The 14,476-nt window shown below is 38.0% G+C and overlaps 1 protein-coding gene across 6 annotated transcripts in view; it reads left to right on the top strand.

The window, feature by feature from the left end:
- Window positions 1–14,476, top strand: part of RAB37 (RAB37, member RAS oncogene family) — a 147,251-nt gene that overhangs the window by 89,802 nt on the left and 42,973 nt on the right. For 5 of the 6 annotated variants that reach the window (XM_053708866.1, XM_053708868.1, XM_053708864.1 and 2 more), the window contains exons 2-3: window positions 4,597–4,707; window positions 11,994–12,035. In XM_053708866.1, the coding sequence (XP_053564841.1) occupies window positions 4,597–4,707; window positions 11,994–12,035 (153 nt within the window). The remainder of the gene's footprint in view (window positions 1–4,596; window positions 4,708–11,993; window positions 12,036–14,476) is intronic. The other variant, XM_053708865.1, reaches the window with a different exon arrangement.

Genomic DNA, 14,476 nt, shown 5'->3' on the forward strand with positions numbered 1-14,476 from the left:
CATTTATCCAAACTGCTTGGGACCAGAAAAGGTTTGGATTTCGGAATAGTTTAGATTTAGATATATTTGCATCTGTAACATGGGAATGTTTGGAGAGGGGATGGATAACAATATCTTATGTCATTTTGACTATTTATATGTCATTATACAGCTTATACATGTAACTAAAGGTAGTGTTTTTATATCATTTTGAATAGTTTTGTAAACATAGTACCCTCAGAAAGATAGTACTGTAACTCAGAAAGGTAATACTTGTTTTAAATAAACATCGACTAGCATTTGTATTTTTAGAAAACAAAAACCAAACCAAAGTCACACGCAGAGACGATTGTAACTTTCAGGCAGGGAAACAGTAATTTTTGATAATTTTATTTAAAAAAAAAAAAAAGAGCGAATTAAAAGGTTTTTGAATTGCACAAAACGTTTGGATTTTGGAATTCCGGATTTGTACCTGTATGATATTTCATTATTTATTTTGCCCCGTATTTTCCTAGTAATTTAAAATTCTAAAAATTGTGGGTTTTCCAAGTCAGAGAATTGTAAATACACACTGCAGACTTTATGAGCCTAACCCTACTGCATAGCTGTCCCTGATTGGTCGCAAAGTTGAAAAAATACTTCAATGCTAAAAAATGACAGTGCAAGTCTGGTCTACTCCAGTATCTCTAAATGAGGCCAGTGGTGAGGGGAATTTGTATATATGTGATTGTCTGTATAGCTGGTCCTGTCAGCCTCTGTACTGTACCTGTGTTTCATGTGTGTAGTGCTGACATCCTGTGTGTGTAAAATGTGTTCCTCTGTGCATCTATAAGACATGTCATTTTCATATCCCCTAGTTCAAGGCTCTACAAACCCAGGAGCCACTGGCTCCAAGAATTTTACCCCTGGCTCCTAACTTTTTGTGTTATTCTCCATATATCTATATACAACTACCAATGTCTGCCTCCTAAAAATATGTTTAGCTCCTAAATATTTTTATTGGCTCTCAATTTTTAAACAGATTTGTCGAGGGCCTAGTTAATCTGCTACATGACCTCACTTGCCTGTGTGATCGCCCAGACTGTGCGTCAGGTCCCTGTTGCTATAAGCCACCTTACTGACATGCTAGTAGTCATTTGCATTTAGGTATGTTTGTGGAAAACACATATGTCTGCTTGCTGCGCATCTATAACATGTATTGTGCCTTTCCTGTGTGTTTGTGCACCACCATGTTATCTGTGCTGCTGTCACCTTGTATTTGTGACATGCCTGTACTGTCACCTGGCACTCACCTTTGTCTAGGTGTAGGTAAGGGGCTGTGACGATATGTGGCAGCTGTAAGGTGTTATGTTTCAAGCCTCTGTTTTGCATTAGGGTTGGGTGGCTTAATCCCAGAAGTGACTGCAGAGTGTTTGCCTAACTGGGTGAGACAGGGAGCAAACTGTTTGTCTTGTAGGGGTGCAGCTGGGAGGGAAGAGGGGGAGATATGTTTAATGAAGTGATGGTAAATGATCAGTTTGTCATGGGGCATTGCAGACTTGAGCTTTTATAAGAGAGTATTTTTTTATATGATTATCTTCTCTAAACAATTTTGCTCTACATCTTCCTTCCTTTTCCTGAATTTAGTGTCCTGTCTCCCCTGTACCTACTATCTTGCCACCCTTTTTTGAACACAGAGTATTCCCTAACCTTTATGTTAGTCTGTCTTTGACTTCTTGTGACTCCTTAACCTTCTGCATCCACTGTCCTCGGTGCCACCCCACCTTAAAGGGACATAAAACCCAATTTGTTTCTTTCATGATTCAGATAGGGAATACAATTTTAAACAATATTCTAAATTACTTCTTTTATTTAATTTGCTTCATTCTTCATATAATCTTTGTTGGGAAAAAAGCAATGCACATGGGTTAGCCAATCACACGAGGCATCTATGTTTAGGCACCAATCAGCAGCTACTGAGCCTATTTAGATATGCCTTTCAACCAAGGATATCAAGAGAATGAAGCAAATTGGAAAGATGTTTAAAATTGCATGCTCTTAAGGGATTAAATGTCCTATCCTCGTGAGGTGGAAATAACTACTACTATAACTGTACATATATTACATTAACTTACATTTCCTAAAACCCAAATAATAACAAGACATAAATCCAGAATGGGTGTAAGACCCGAAGGTCGCATTTATTGTGGAACACGAGAACACAACAGCAACACTTATTATTATTATTATTATTAGTTATTTGTAGAGCACCAACAGATTAGCAGCACTAACAATCGGGTAATATATATCCTGTAGACTGTGAGCTCTCCGGAGCAGGGCCCTCTTCCTCCTGTACTAGATTTGTTTAGTTTTGTATATATCACAAATCCTTGTCATTGTATACTCCTATCATTGTACCCAGCTCTACGGAATTTGGCGGCGCTATATAAATAAATAGATGATGATGATATATAGTCCCCAAAGGTGTTGCACTCCTAACATCAAAATTAACAACTACCGGGGTGCAAATGTCAAAAATTGACAAAGTTCAAAAAAGTCAGCACTCACCGGTGTTTAGAAAAATGAAAATGAGCTTTTAATGTATCATTTAAAATACAAAGGATGATTGCATGACGTTTCGGTGCTGTACTGGCACCTTTATCAAATGTTCCCAAAGTAGAGACAGTCCCAAGGTCAGTCCATCCTCAGAGTATTGTCCCACAACGAAAAGTAAAAACCTGTCTGACTGCAGCTCTTATATACCCTGTGTGATGATGGAAAGCCAAACACCTGTAAAGCTTGCCGACGTGCACGTCTCGCTGTATAGCACGTCACGTAAGAGCAACCTGATCTGACTACAGTCTCTTTCCGTACTCTTTATGCTATCCCTGATACCATCTGGTCGCGACCCTATGTTCAAACTATGAAAAACTTTTCATCAATACCTGCGCTTCACTAGTCGCCCTATATACCTGTTTCCAAGCATGACATGGGTTTTTTCAACATGACGAGGAGTATCATATCCTGGAGTATGATTTCTGATATTGGGTGTCACCCGCTATAAGTGGGGCATGAAGATGGAGCGAGTTCTCCTAGAGGCACAAACAGAGTGCTTATGACCATGCGTTAGACTCCCTATTCAGTATTTTGTGTGATTTATATTGTCACATTAATTCCCTCGGATGTTACCTGGTAAAAGTGCTTGGTACTGCTACTTGTGGATAGAGATGTGTCTACATCGTGCGTTAAATGAATATGACTTAATATGCTTATGCTACGGAATCATCCGCAGAGAGTGGAGCATGATACTGTGTAAATCTGCCTAACACGCAACAGTGTTACAATCATTTCTTCATGTGCCGATATCCGTCTTTTATCTTCAAGCATACGAAGTGACATTTCATCTTACACGCCCCCACAGACGTCACTACTATACCGCATCAGCTGATATGTAAATTAGCCATGCGGCCCATTACGTGAACAAAGTCGGTTATTCATGTTAATTAGAGGGTTGCTCTTACGTGACGTGCTATACAGCGAGACGTGCACGTCGGCAAGCCCTACAGGTGTTTGGCTTTTCATCATCACACAGGGTATATAAGAGCTGCAGTCAGACAGGTTTTTACTTTTCGTTGTGGGACAATACTCTGAGGATGGACTGACCTTGGGACTGCCTCTACTTTGGGAACATTTGATAAAGGTGCCAGTACAGCACCGAAACGTCATGCAATCATCCTTTGTATTTTAAATGATACATTAAAAGCTCATTTTCATTTTTCTAAACACCGGTGAGTGCTGTATATATGTATGTGTGTATATATATATATATATATATATATATATATATATATATATATATATATATATATATATATATATATATATATATATATATATATATATTCTGTGTAAAAGTCTTAGGCCACCATTAGATTTGTTGTTTTAGCAATGATATAATGACCATATATAATAATTTCTCAGTCCCTTTATTAGAATACAACCAGAATATACAGGATATTTGTATGCAGTCTTAAAAAACAGTAAAAAAAAATCAGAAAAAATGCTCCTATAGGCTAAAGTGGCAAGTATTTAGTGTGACTTCCCCTTACACTTGAGCAATAGCAGGAACCTCGGTCTCGTAAACCTAAATGGAATGTGAATCTGTCATGGCTAACGGTCATCAATTTTTCTTTGTTCTTTTGGTATTCTTTGTTGAAAGTTAAACCTAGGAGGCTCATATGCTAATTTCTTATCTCTTGAAGGACGCCTCTTATCTGAATGTATTTTGACAGTTTTTCACAACTAGAGGGCGTTAGTTCATGTGTGTCGTATAGATAACACTGTGCTCCCGCACGTGGAGTTACCTAAGAATCAGCACTGATTGGCTACAATGCTTGTCTGTCAAAAGAACTGAAATAAGGGGGCTGTCAGAAGATGCTTAGATACAAAGTAATCACAGAGGTAAAAATTATATTAATATAACTGTGTTGGTTGTGCAAAACTGGGGAATGGGTAATAAGGTGATTATCTTTTTAAACAATAAAAATTCTGGTGTAGACCGTCCATTTTTAAAGCTACTCTTAGCATTTTAGTATCCAATTTGTAAATAGAAGTAACTAGTGTGTGCCCATCTCATAGGTGATGCTGCTGGGAGATTCGGGCGTGGGGAAGACCTGTTTCCTTATCCAATTTAAGGATGGAGCATTTCTGTCAGGCACCTTCCTTGCCACTGTGGGCATTGATTTTCGGGTGAGAGTGAAGGATCTTGTACAAAAGAGGAGGCTCACCAAGGAAGACTAATGCATTTAATCTTTCTCTTTTAGACTTAAAGGGACACTAAACCAATTTTTTTCTTTAATGATTCAAATAGAGCAGGTGATTTTAAGCAACTTTCTAATTTACTCCTATTATCAATTTTTTTTTGTTCTCTTGCTATCTTTAATTAAAAAGCAGGAATATAAAGCTTAAGAGCCAGCCCATTTTTGGTTCAGAACCGGGGTCATGCTTGCTTATTGGTTGCTAAATGTAGTAACCCATAAGCAAGCGCTGTCCAAGGTTCTGAACCTAAAATGGGCCGGCTTCTAAGCTTTACATTCCTGTTTATAAATAAAGATACTAAGAGAACGAAGAAAAAACATAATTTATGTAAGAACTTACCTGATAAATTCATTTCTTTCATATTAACAAGAGTCCATGAGCTAGTGACGTATGGGATATACATTCCTACCAGGAGGGGCAAAGTTTCCCAAACCTTAAAATGCCTATAAATACACCCCTCACCACACCCACAAATCAGTTTAACGAATAGCCAAGAAGTGGGGTGATAAGAAAAAAAGTGCGAAGCATATAAAATAAGGAATTGGAATAATTGTGCTTTATACAAAAAAATCATAACCACCACAAAAGGGTGGGCCTCATGGACTCTTGTTAATATGAAAGAAATGAATTTATCAGGTAAGTTCTTACATAAATTATGTTTTCTTTCATGTAATTAACAAGAGTCCATGAGCTAGTGACGTATGGGATAATGACTACCCAAGATGTGGATCTTTCCACACAAGAGTCACTAGAGAGGGAGGGATAAAATAAAGACAGCCAATTCCTGCTGAAAATAATCCACACCCAAAATAAAGTTTAACAAAAAACATAAGCAGAAGATTCAAACTGAAACCGCTGCCTGAAGAACTTTTCTACCAAAAACTGCTTCAGAAGAAGAAAATACATCAAAATGGTAGAATTTAGTAAAAGTATGCAAAGAGGACCAAGTTGCTGCTTTGCAGATCTGGTCAACCGAAGCTTCATTCCTAAACGCCCAGGAAGTAGAAACTGACCTAGTAGAATGAGCTGTAATTCTTTGAGGCGGAATTTTACCCGACTCAACATAGGCAAGATGAATTAAAGATTTCAACCAAGATGCCAAAGAAATGGCAGAAGCTTTCTGGCCTTTCCTAGAACCGGAAAAGATAACAAATAGACTAGAAGTCTTACGGAAAGATTTCGTAGCTTCAACATAATATTTCAAAGCTCTAACAACATCCAAAGAATGCAATGATTTCTCCTTAGAATTCTTAGGATTAGGACATAATGAAGGAACCACAATTTCTCTACTAATGTTGTTGGAATTCACAACTTTAGGTAAAAATTCAAAAGAAGTTCGCAACACCGCCTTATCCTGATGAAAAATCAGAAAAGGAGACTCACACGAAAGAGCAGATAATTCAGAAACTCTTCTAGCAGAAGAGATGGCCAAAAGGAACAAAACTTTCCAAGAAAGTAATTTAATGTCCAATGAATGCATAGGTTCAAACGGAGGAGCTTGAAGAGCTCCCAAAACCAAATTCAAACTCCATGGAGGAGAAATTGACTTAATGACAGGTTTTATACGAACCAAAGCTTGTACAAAACAATGAATATCAGGAAGAATAGCAATCTTTCTGTGAAAAAGAACAGAAAGAGCGGAGATTTGTCCTTTCAAAGAACTCGCGGACAAACCCTTATCTAAACCATCCTGAAGAAACTGTAAAATTCTCGGTATTCTAAAAGAATGCCAAGAAAAATGATGAGAAAGACACCAAGAAATATAAGTCTTCCAGACTCTATAATATATCTCTCGAGATACAGATTTACGAGCCTGTAACATAGTATTAATCACGGAGTCAGAGAAACCTCTATGACCAAGAATCAAGCGTTCAATCTCCATACCTTTAAATTTAAGGATTTCAGATCCGGATGGAAAAAAGGACCTTGAGACAGAAGGTCTGGTCTTAACGGAAGAGTCCATGGTTGGCAAGATGCCATCCGGACAAGATCCGCATACCAAAACCTGTGAGGCCATGCCGGAGCTATTAGCAGAACAAACGAGCATTCCCTCAGAATCTTGGAGATTACTCTTGGAAGAAGAACTAGAGGCGGAAAGATATAGGCAGGATGATACTTCCAAGGAAGTGATAATGCATCCACTGCCTCCGCCTGAGGATCCCGGGATCTGGACAGATACCTGGGAAGTTTCTTGTTTAGATGAGAGGCCATCAGATCTATCTCTGGGAGCCCCCACATTTGAACAATCTGAAGAAATACCTCTGGGTGAAGAGACCATTCGCCCGGATGCAACGTTTGGCGACTGAGATAATCCGCTTCCCAATTGTCTACACCTGGGATATGAACCGCAGAGATTAGACAGGAGCTGGATTCCGCCCAAACCAAAATTCGAGATACTTCTTTCATAGCCAGAGGACTGTGAGTCCCTCCTTGATGATTGATGTATGCCACAGTTGTGACATTGTCTGTCTGAAAACAAATGAACGATTCTCTCTTCAGAAGAGGCCAAAACTGAAGAGCTCTGAAAACTGCACGGAGTTCCAAGATATTGATCGGTAATCTCACCTCCTGAGATTCCCAAACTCCTTGTGCCGTCAGAGATCCCCACACAGCTCCCCAACCTGTGAGACTTGCATCTGTTGAAAATACAGTCCAGGTCGGAAGAACAAAAGAAGCCCCCTGAATTAAACGATGGTGATCTGTCCACCACGTTAGAGAGTGCCGAACAATCGGTTTTAAAGATATTAATTGATATATCTTCGTGTAATCCCTGCACCATTGGTTCAGCATACAGAGCTGAAGAGGTCGCATGTGAAAACGAGCAAAGGGGATCGCGTCCGATGCAGCAGTCATAAGACCTAGAATTTCCATGCATAAGGCTACCGAAGGAAATGATTGAGACTGAAGGTTTCGACAGGCTGTAATCAATTTTAGACGTCTCTTGTCTGTTAAAGACAAAGTCATGGACACTGAATCTATCTGGAAACCCAGAAAGGTTACCCTTGTTTGAGGAATCAAAGAACTTTTTGGTAAATTGATCCTCCAACCATGATCTTGAAGAAACAACACAAGTCGATTCGTATGAGACTCTGCTAAATGTAAAGACGGAGCAAGTACCAAGATATCGTCCAAATAAGGAAATACCACAATACCCTGTTCTCTGATTACAGACAGAAGGGCACCGAGAATCTTTGTGAAAATTCATGGAGCTGTAGCAAGGCCAAACGGTAGAGCCACAAATTGGTAATGCTTGTCTAGAAAAGAGAATCTCAGGAACTGATAATGATCTGGATGAATCGGAATATGCAGATATGCATCCTGTAAATCTATTGTGGACATATAATTCCCTTGCTGAACAAAAGGCAATATAGTCCTTACAGTTACCATCTTGAACGTTGGTATCCTTACATAACGATTCAATAATTTTAGATCCAGAACTGGTCTGAAGGAATTCTCCTTCTTTGGTACAATGAAGAGATTTGAATAAAACCCCATCCCCTGTTCCGGAACTGGAACTGGCATAATTACTCCAGCCAACTCTAGATCTGAAACACAATTCAGAAATGCTTGAGCTTTCACTGGATTTACTGGGACATGGGAAAGAAAAAATCTCTTTGCAGGAGGTCTCATCTTGAAACCAATTCTGTACCCTTCTGAAACAATGTTCTGAATCCAAAGATTGTGAACAGAATTGATCCAAATTTCTTTGAAAAAACGTAACCTGCCCCCTACCAGCTGAACTGGAATGAGGGCCGTACCTTCATGTGAACTTAGAAGCAGGCTTTGCCTTTCTAGCAGGCTTGGATTTATTCCAGACTGGAGATGGTTTCCAAACTGAAACTGCTCCTGAGGACGAAGGATCAGGCTTTTGTTCTTTGTTGAAACGAAAGGAACGAAAACGATTGTTAGCCCTGTTTTTACCTTTAGACTTTTTATCCTGTGGTAAAAAAGTTCCTTTCCCACCAGTAACAGTTGAAATAATAGAATCCAACTGAGAACCAAATAATTTGTTTCCCTGGAAAGAAATGGAAAGTAGAGTTGATTTAGAAGCCATATCAGCATTCCAAGTCTTAAGCCATAAAGCTCTTCTGGCTAAGATAGCCAGAGACATAAATCTAACATCAACTCTAATAATATCAAAAATGGCATCACAGATGAAATTATTAGCATGCTGGAGAAGAATAATAATATCATGAGAATCACGATTTGTTACTTGTTGCGCTAGAGTTTCCAACCAAAAAGTTGAAGCTGCAGCAACATCAGCCAATGATATAGCAGGTCTAAGAAGATTACCTGAACATAGATAAGCTTTTCTTAGAAAAGATTCAATTTTTCTATCTAAAGGATCCTTAAACGAGGTACCATCTGATGTAGGAATGGTAGTACGTTTAGCAAGGGTAGAAATAGCCCCATCAACTTTAGGGATTTTGTCCCAAAATTCTAATCTGTCAGGCGGAACAGGATATAATTGCTTAAAACGTTTAGAAGGAGTAAATGAATTACCCAATCTATCCCATTCCTTAGCAATTACTGCAGAAATAGCATTAGGAACAGGAAAGACTTCTGGAATAACCGCAGGAGCTTTAAAAACCTTATCCAAACGTATAGAATTAGTATCAAGAGGACTAGAATCCTCTATTTCTAAAGCAATTAGTACTTCTTTAAGTAAAGAGCGAATAAATTCCATCTTAAATAAATATGAAGATTTATCAGCATCAATCTCTGAGACAGAATCCTCTGAACCAGAAGAGTCCAAAGAATCAGAATGATGGTGTTCATTTAAAAATTCATCTGTAGAGAGAGAAGATTTAAAAGACTTTTTACGTTTACTAGAAGGAGAAATAACAGACAAAGCCTTCTTTATGGATTCAGAAACAAAATCTCTTATGTTATCAGGAACATTCTGCACCTTAGATGTTGAGGGAACTGCAACAGGCAATGGTACATCACTAAAGGAAATATTATCTGCATTAACAAGTTTGTCATGACATTTAATACAAACAACAGCTGGAGGAATAGCTACCAAAAGTTTACAGCAGATACACTTAGCTTTGGTAGATCCAGCAGGCAGAGGTTTTCCTGTAGTATCTTCTGGCTCAGATGCAACGTGAGACATCTTGCAATATGTAAGAGAAAAAACAACATATAAAGCAAAATAGATCAAATTCCTTATAAGACAGTTTCAGGAATGGGAAAAAAATGCCAAACATCAAGCTTCTAGCAACCAGAAGCAAATGAAAAATGAGACTGAAATAATGTGGAGACAAAAGCGACGCCCATATTTTTTGGCGCCAAATAAGACGCCCACATTATTTGGCGCCTAAATGCTTTTGGCGCCAAAAATGACGCCACATCCGGAACGCCGACATTTTTGGCGCAAAATAACGTCAAAAAATGACGCAACTTCCGGCGACACGTATGACGCCGGAAACGGAAATGAATTTTTGCGCCAAAAAAGTCCGCGCCAAGAATGACGCAATAAAATGAAGCATTTTCAGCCCCCGCGAGCCTAACAGCCCACAGGGAAAAAAGTCAAATTTTTGAGGTAAGAAAAAATATGATAATTAAAGCATAATCCCAAATATGAAACTGACTGTCTGGAAATAAGGAAAGTTGAACATTCTGAGTCAAGGCAAATAAATGTTTGAATACATATATTTAGAACTTTATAAATAAAGTGCCCAACCATAGCTTAGAGTGTCACAGAAAATAAGACTTACTTACCCCAGGACACTCATCTACATGTTTGTAGAAAGCCAAACCAGTACTGAAACGAGAATCAGTAGAGGAAATGGTAAATATAAGAGTATATCGTCGATCTGAAAAAGGGAGGTAAGAGATGAATCTCTACGACCGATAACAGAGAACCTTATGAAATAGACCCCGTAGAAGGAGATCACTGCATTCAATAGGCAATACTCTCCTCACATCCCTCTGACATTCACTGCACGCTGAGAGGAAAACCGGGCTCCAACTTGCTGCGGAGCGCATATCAACGTAGAATCTAGCACAAACTTACTTCACCACCTCCCTTGGAGGCAAAGTTTGTAAAACTGATTTGTGGGTGTGGTGAGGGGTGTATTTATAGGCATTTTAAGGTTTGGGAAACTTTGCCCCTCCTGGTAGGAATGTATATCCCATACGTCACTAGCTCATGGACTCTTGTTAATTACATGAAAGAAATTGATAATAGGAGTAAATTAGAAAGTTGCTTAAAATTGCATGCTCTATCTGAATCATGAAATAAAAAAAATTGGTTCAGTGTCCCTTTAACACCTTCCTTTCAGACTTCTTTGCTTATATTGTGGCATTAGGGAAACCTTGGGATTGACCTTTTGCTTGGGACATGCCATCTCTGGGCATGGGGGTGCATTCTATTTCCTCAGATTTTTCTGTTTTAATTTAAAGTGACATAATACTCATATGCTAAATCACTTGAAACTGATGCAGTATAACTGTAAAAAGCTGACAGGAAAATATCACCTGAGCATCTCTATGTAAAAAAGGAAGATATTTTACCTCACAATCTCCTCAGCTCAGCAGAGTAAGTTCTGTGTAAAAAGTTATACTCGGCTGCTCCCAGCTGCAGGTAAAAATAAAAAAAAAAAGTGAAGAAATGAACAGCAGCCAATCAGCATCAGCAGTGCTGAGGTCATGAACTCTTACTGTGATCTCATGAGATTTGACTTAACTCTCATGAGATTTCATTGTAAGCTTCCTTTACCTGATTGGTGAAATAATATGAGAGTTCACGAGGCTCATCCTTTCAGCTGTCCCAGGACAGACACACTAATATGCTGCTTAGAAATCCTTTACAATGGGAGGTGGCTACTGAGGAACTTTTGAGGTAAAATATCTTTCTTTTTTACATAGAGATGTTCAGGTGATATTTTCTAGTCAGCTTTTTACAGCTATGCTGCAGCACTTTAAAGTGTTTAAACATTTGGGTATTATGGCCCTTTAACTTTTGAGATCAATGTTGAGTTCTCTTGTGGTTGGTTTCCTAACATCTTTCTGATCTTTAGATATGTCTGAATCTGGGACCTTTCTGGTTTCTTTTCTATTCAGTTTGTTCTCAGCATTGCTTTGCTATCTAATTCTGTATAAAGAATTTAGGGAGCAACATTCCGGGTTTCCTGGTCTGCAGAACAATAGCACTAACTTGTGTCTGTGTTGTACACCTCTCATTCTGACAACAGCATCTCTCTTTCTTGCAGAATAAAGTGGTTACAGTAGATGGAGTAAAAGTGAAATTGCAAGTGAGTTTTTTGTAAATCTTGTAGAAGACAATTCCTCTCTCACAGATTCTTTTTTTCTTTTCTCTCTTATTCTTATCTGGCTTAAAGGGGCATTACAGCCAAAACTGAAATGCACATGAGAGAAGCACACTTCTATTTGCTAATATGTGTGCATTGCATAAACGCTTAAAGGGGCATTAAACACTTGGTAAAATAAAATGGTAAATCGTATATATAAAAAAAACTCTGCAATATACTTTCATTTTTTACTTTTTACCTTTTTCCTGTAATTTCATTGTGAAACTTCGAGCATTTCAGTTCCTGTTAGAAATGGAAGTGCAGAACACTGTTATATTCCACACAGCCATTGGCTGCACACTCTAGTGACCTATTTATAACTGTTCCTAATTGGCCACAGCAGAGAAAGTAACCTAAGTTACAACATGGCAGCTCCCATTGTTTTATAGACACTAAAACTTTACACTTATTTTGTCAATATTTAAAAAGCTAATGAAACTTTAAAATTACATCTGCATGCTATTCTCAGACTAATCTGTTCTTTGAATGCATCATTCTATCTAGCATTTATTTAGTGTTTAATGTCCCTTTAAAGTGAAGGTAAACTTAAAAGTACAGCCTCACGGCATTGCATAGACTTATAAAAAAAAAATGAACAGGAGTTTAAGTCATGAATTTTAAAAAATCTATTTTCTTATATTTTTTACCTTTAAACTGCTCGATAAGTGCAGCACTCCCGCCCGCCATCTTGTCTAATTGATTGACAGATGACGATCTTAAACCAACTAATCCTTGTTTCCCCCCGGGCCGTGATGTTTATGCAACGGGGCTGAACACCCCGGGGGTGGGGGGGTGGAAACAAGGATTGTCAATCAATTAGACAAAATGGTGGGCTGGAGTGCTGCGCTTATTGGTGGAGCAGTTTAAAGGTAAAAATATAAGAAAATGAATAGATTTTAAAAAATCATGACTTAAACTCCTGCTCATTTTTATAAGTTTATGCAATGACGTGAGGCCGTACTTTTAAGTTGACCTGCACTTTAACTCAATATTGAAATGAACTGATGTGCATTTCTGTTTGGTTTGCAATGTCTATTTGGTTCTCTCTCGTCTATTGAGGCTTTCCTCATGTTTTTCTGTCACTCTCCCATCTTTTTCTTCTTCTCCATGTCGCTTATTATTTTATTTCTTTGTCTCTCCACTCTCTGTTTACTCTGTCACCTCTTTGTGCTCAGTCGGCCCTTTATCTCCTCATATCTATCTCTCCTGCGCTTCGCTCCATTTTGTCTTTCATTTCTCTCATTATTAAGTCTCCTCTCTCTCTCATCATCTTCTTCCCCCTCATACTCTTCATCATTATGTCACCCCTACTTCTCTTGTTCTCATCAGGGTCCCCTCTCTCGCTTTCTAGCTTCCATTGTTCATTTAGCACTTCTTAAAGGGATTGTGCTCCAACATTGTCTCCCCTTTAATGTGTTCCCAATGATGCATTTTACCTGATGGAGTGTTTTTAATGTTTGCAAGCAGCTTTTTTAGCTTTATTTTGTCATTTGAAAAAGCTATTTTTGCCTGTAGAAACCACCATCTACACAGAAATATAAATAACAAATGTACTCTATATAGAAATGCTTTGTAAATATAAGATATCACTAATTAAAGGTACATTATACAGCAATTTTCGTATAACTGCATGTAATAGACACTCCTAAGAAGAATATGCAGTTGCACAGATACTGATCTAAAAATCCAGTATAAAACCTTTTAAAAACTTACTTAAAAGCTCACAGTTTAGCACTGTTGATGAAGCTAGGCTGGGACACCATCTGAAAGGAAGACAAAATTAGATAAATCAATCCTATGATTCTCAAACTAAGCTACTCCCTAAAACATACAGATCCTGCTCTAGTCTGTAGGTAAAACAACGCAGAACAAAACAATATAGGAGAGCGCTCTATATATAGCTATACTGCTAAATATAATGCTGAATGAGATACACATCTAATTGTGTGTATAGAATTGTCCTCTAATGGCAACTATAGAATGCAGTGTTGCTTAACTTTAAAATAATATTGAGAAACTGTTATAGTTAAAAGTAATTTTACTCAAAAGCGACGTAGTCATACAATAAAATATAGAATCTAAAAAAGATCTGTTGAAATTACGATAAAAACAGTAATTTCATACATTAATTGTAATTCAGTTGCAACCTTAAATAATAAATCTTATTGCAAATAAGATTGTAAAGGGTCTTGTATGTATATGATGTTTGGATCAAAAAGTGCTAAAGTCTAAAAATGATTACCTTCCGTTGGTGCACTTAAGGGTTTGGTAAAAAATGATAAAGCGTAATCTTTCTTATTGGTGGTCACGTGTTTTTGATGTAGTTATTTGATAGGCCAATAGTCGGCTTGTTTTCTCCGATCAAGTCGTGAAGAGTGAAGTTT

Source organism: Bombina bombina, chromosome 1 (genome assembly GCF_027579735.1).
Source record: "Bombina bombina isolate aBomBom1 chromosome 1, aBomBom1.pri, whole genome shotgun sequence".
Taxonomy (NCBI): domain Eukaryota; kingdom Metazoa; phylum Chordata; class Amphibia; order Anura; family Bombinatoridae; genus Bombina; species Bombina bombina.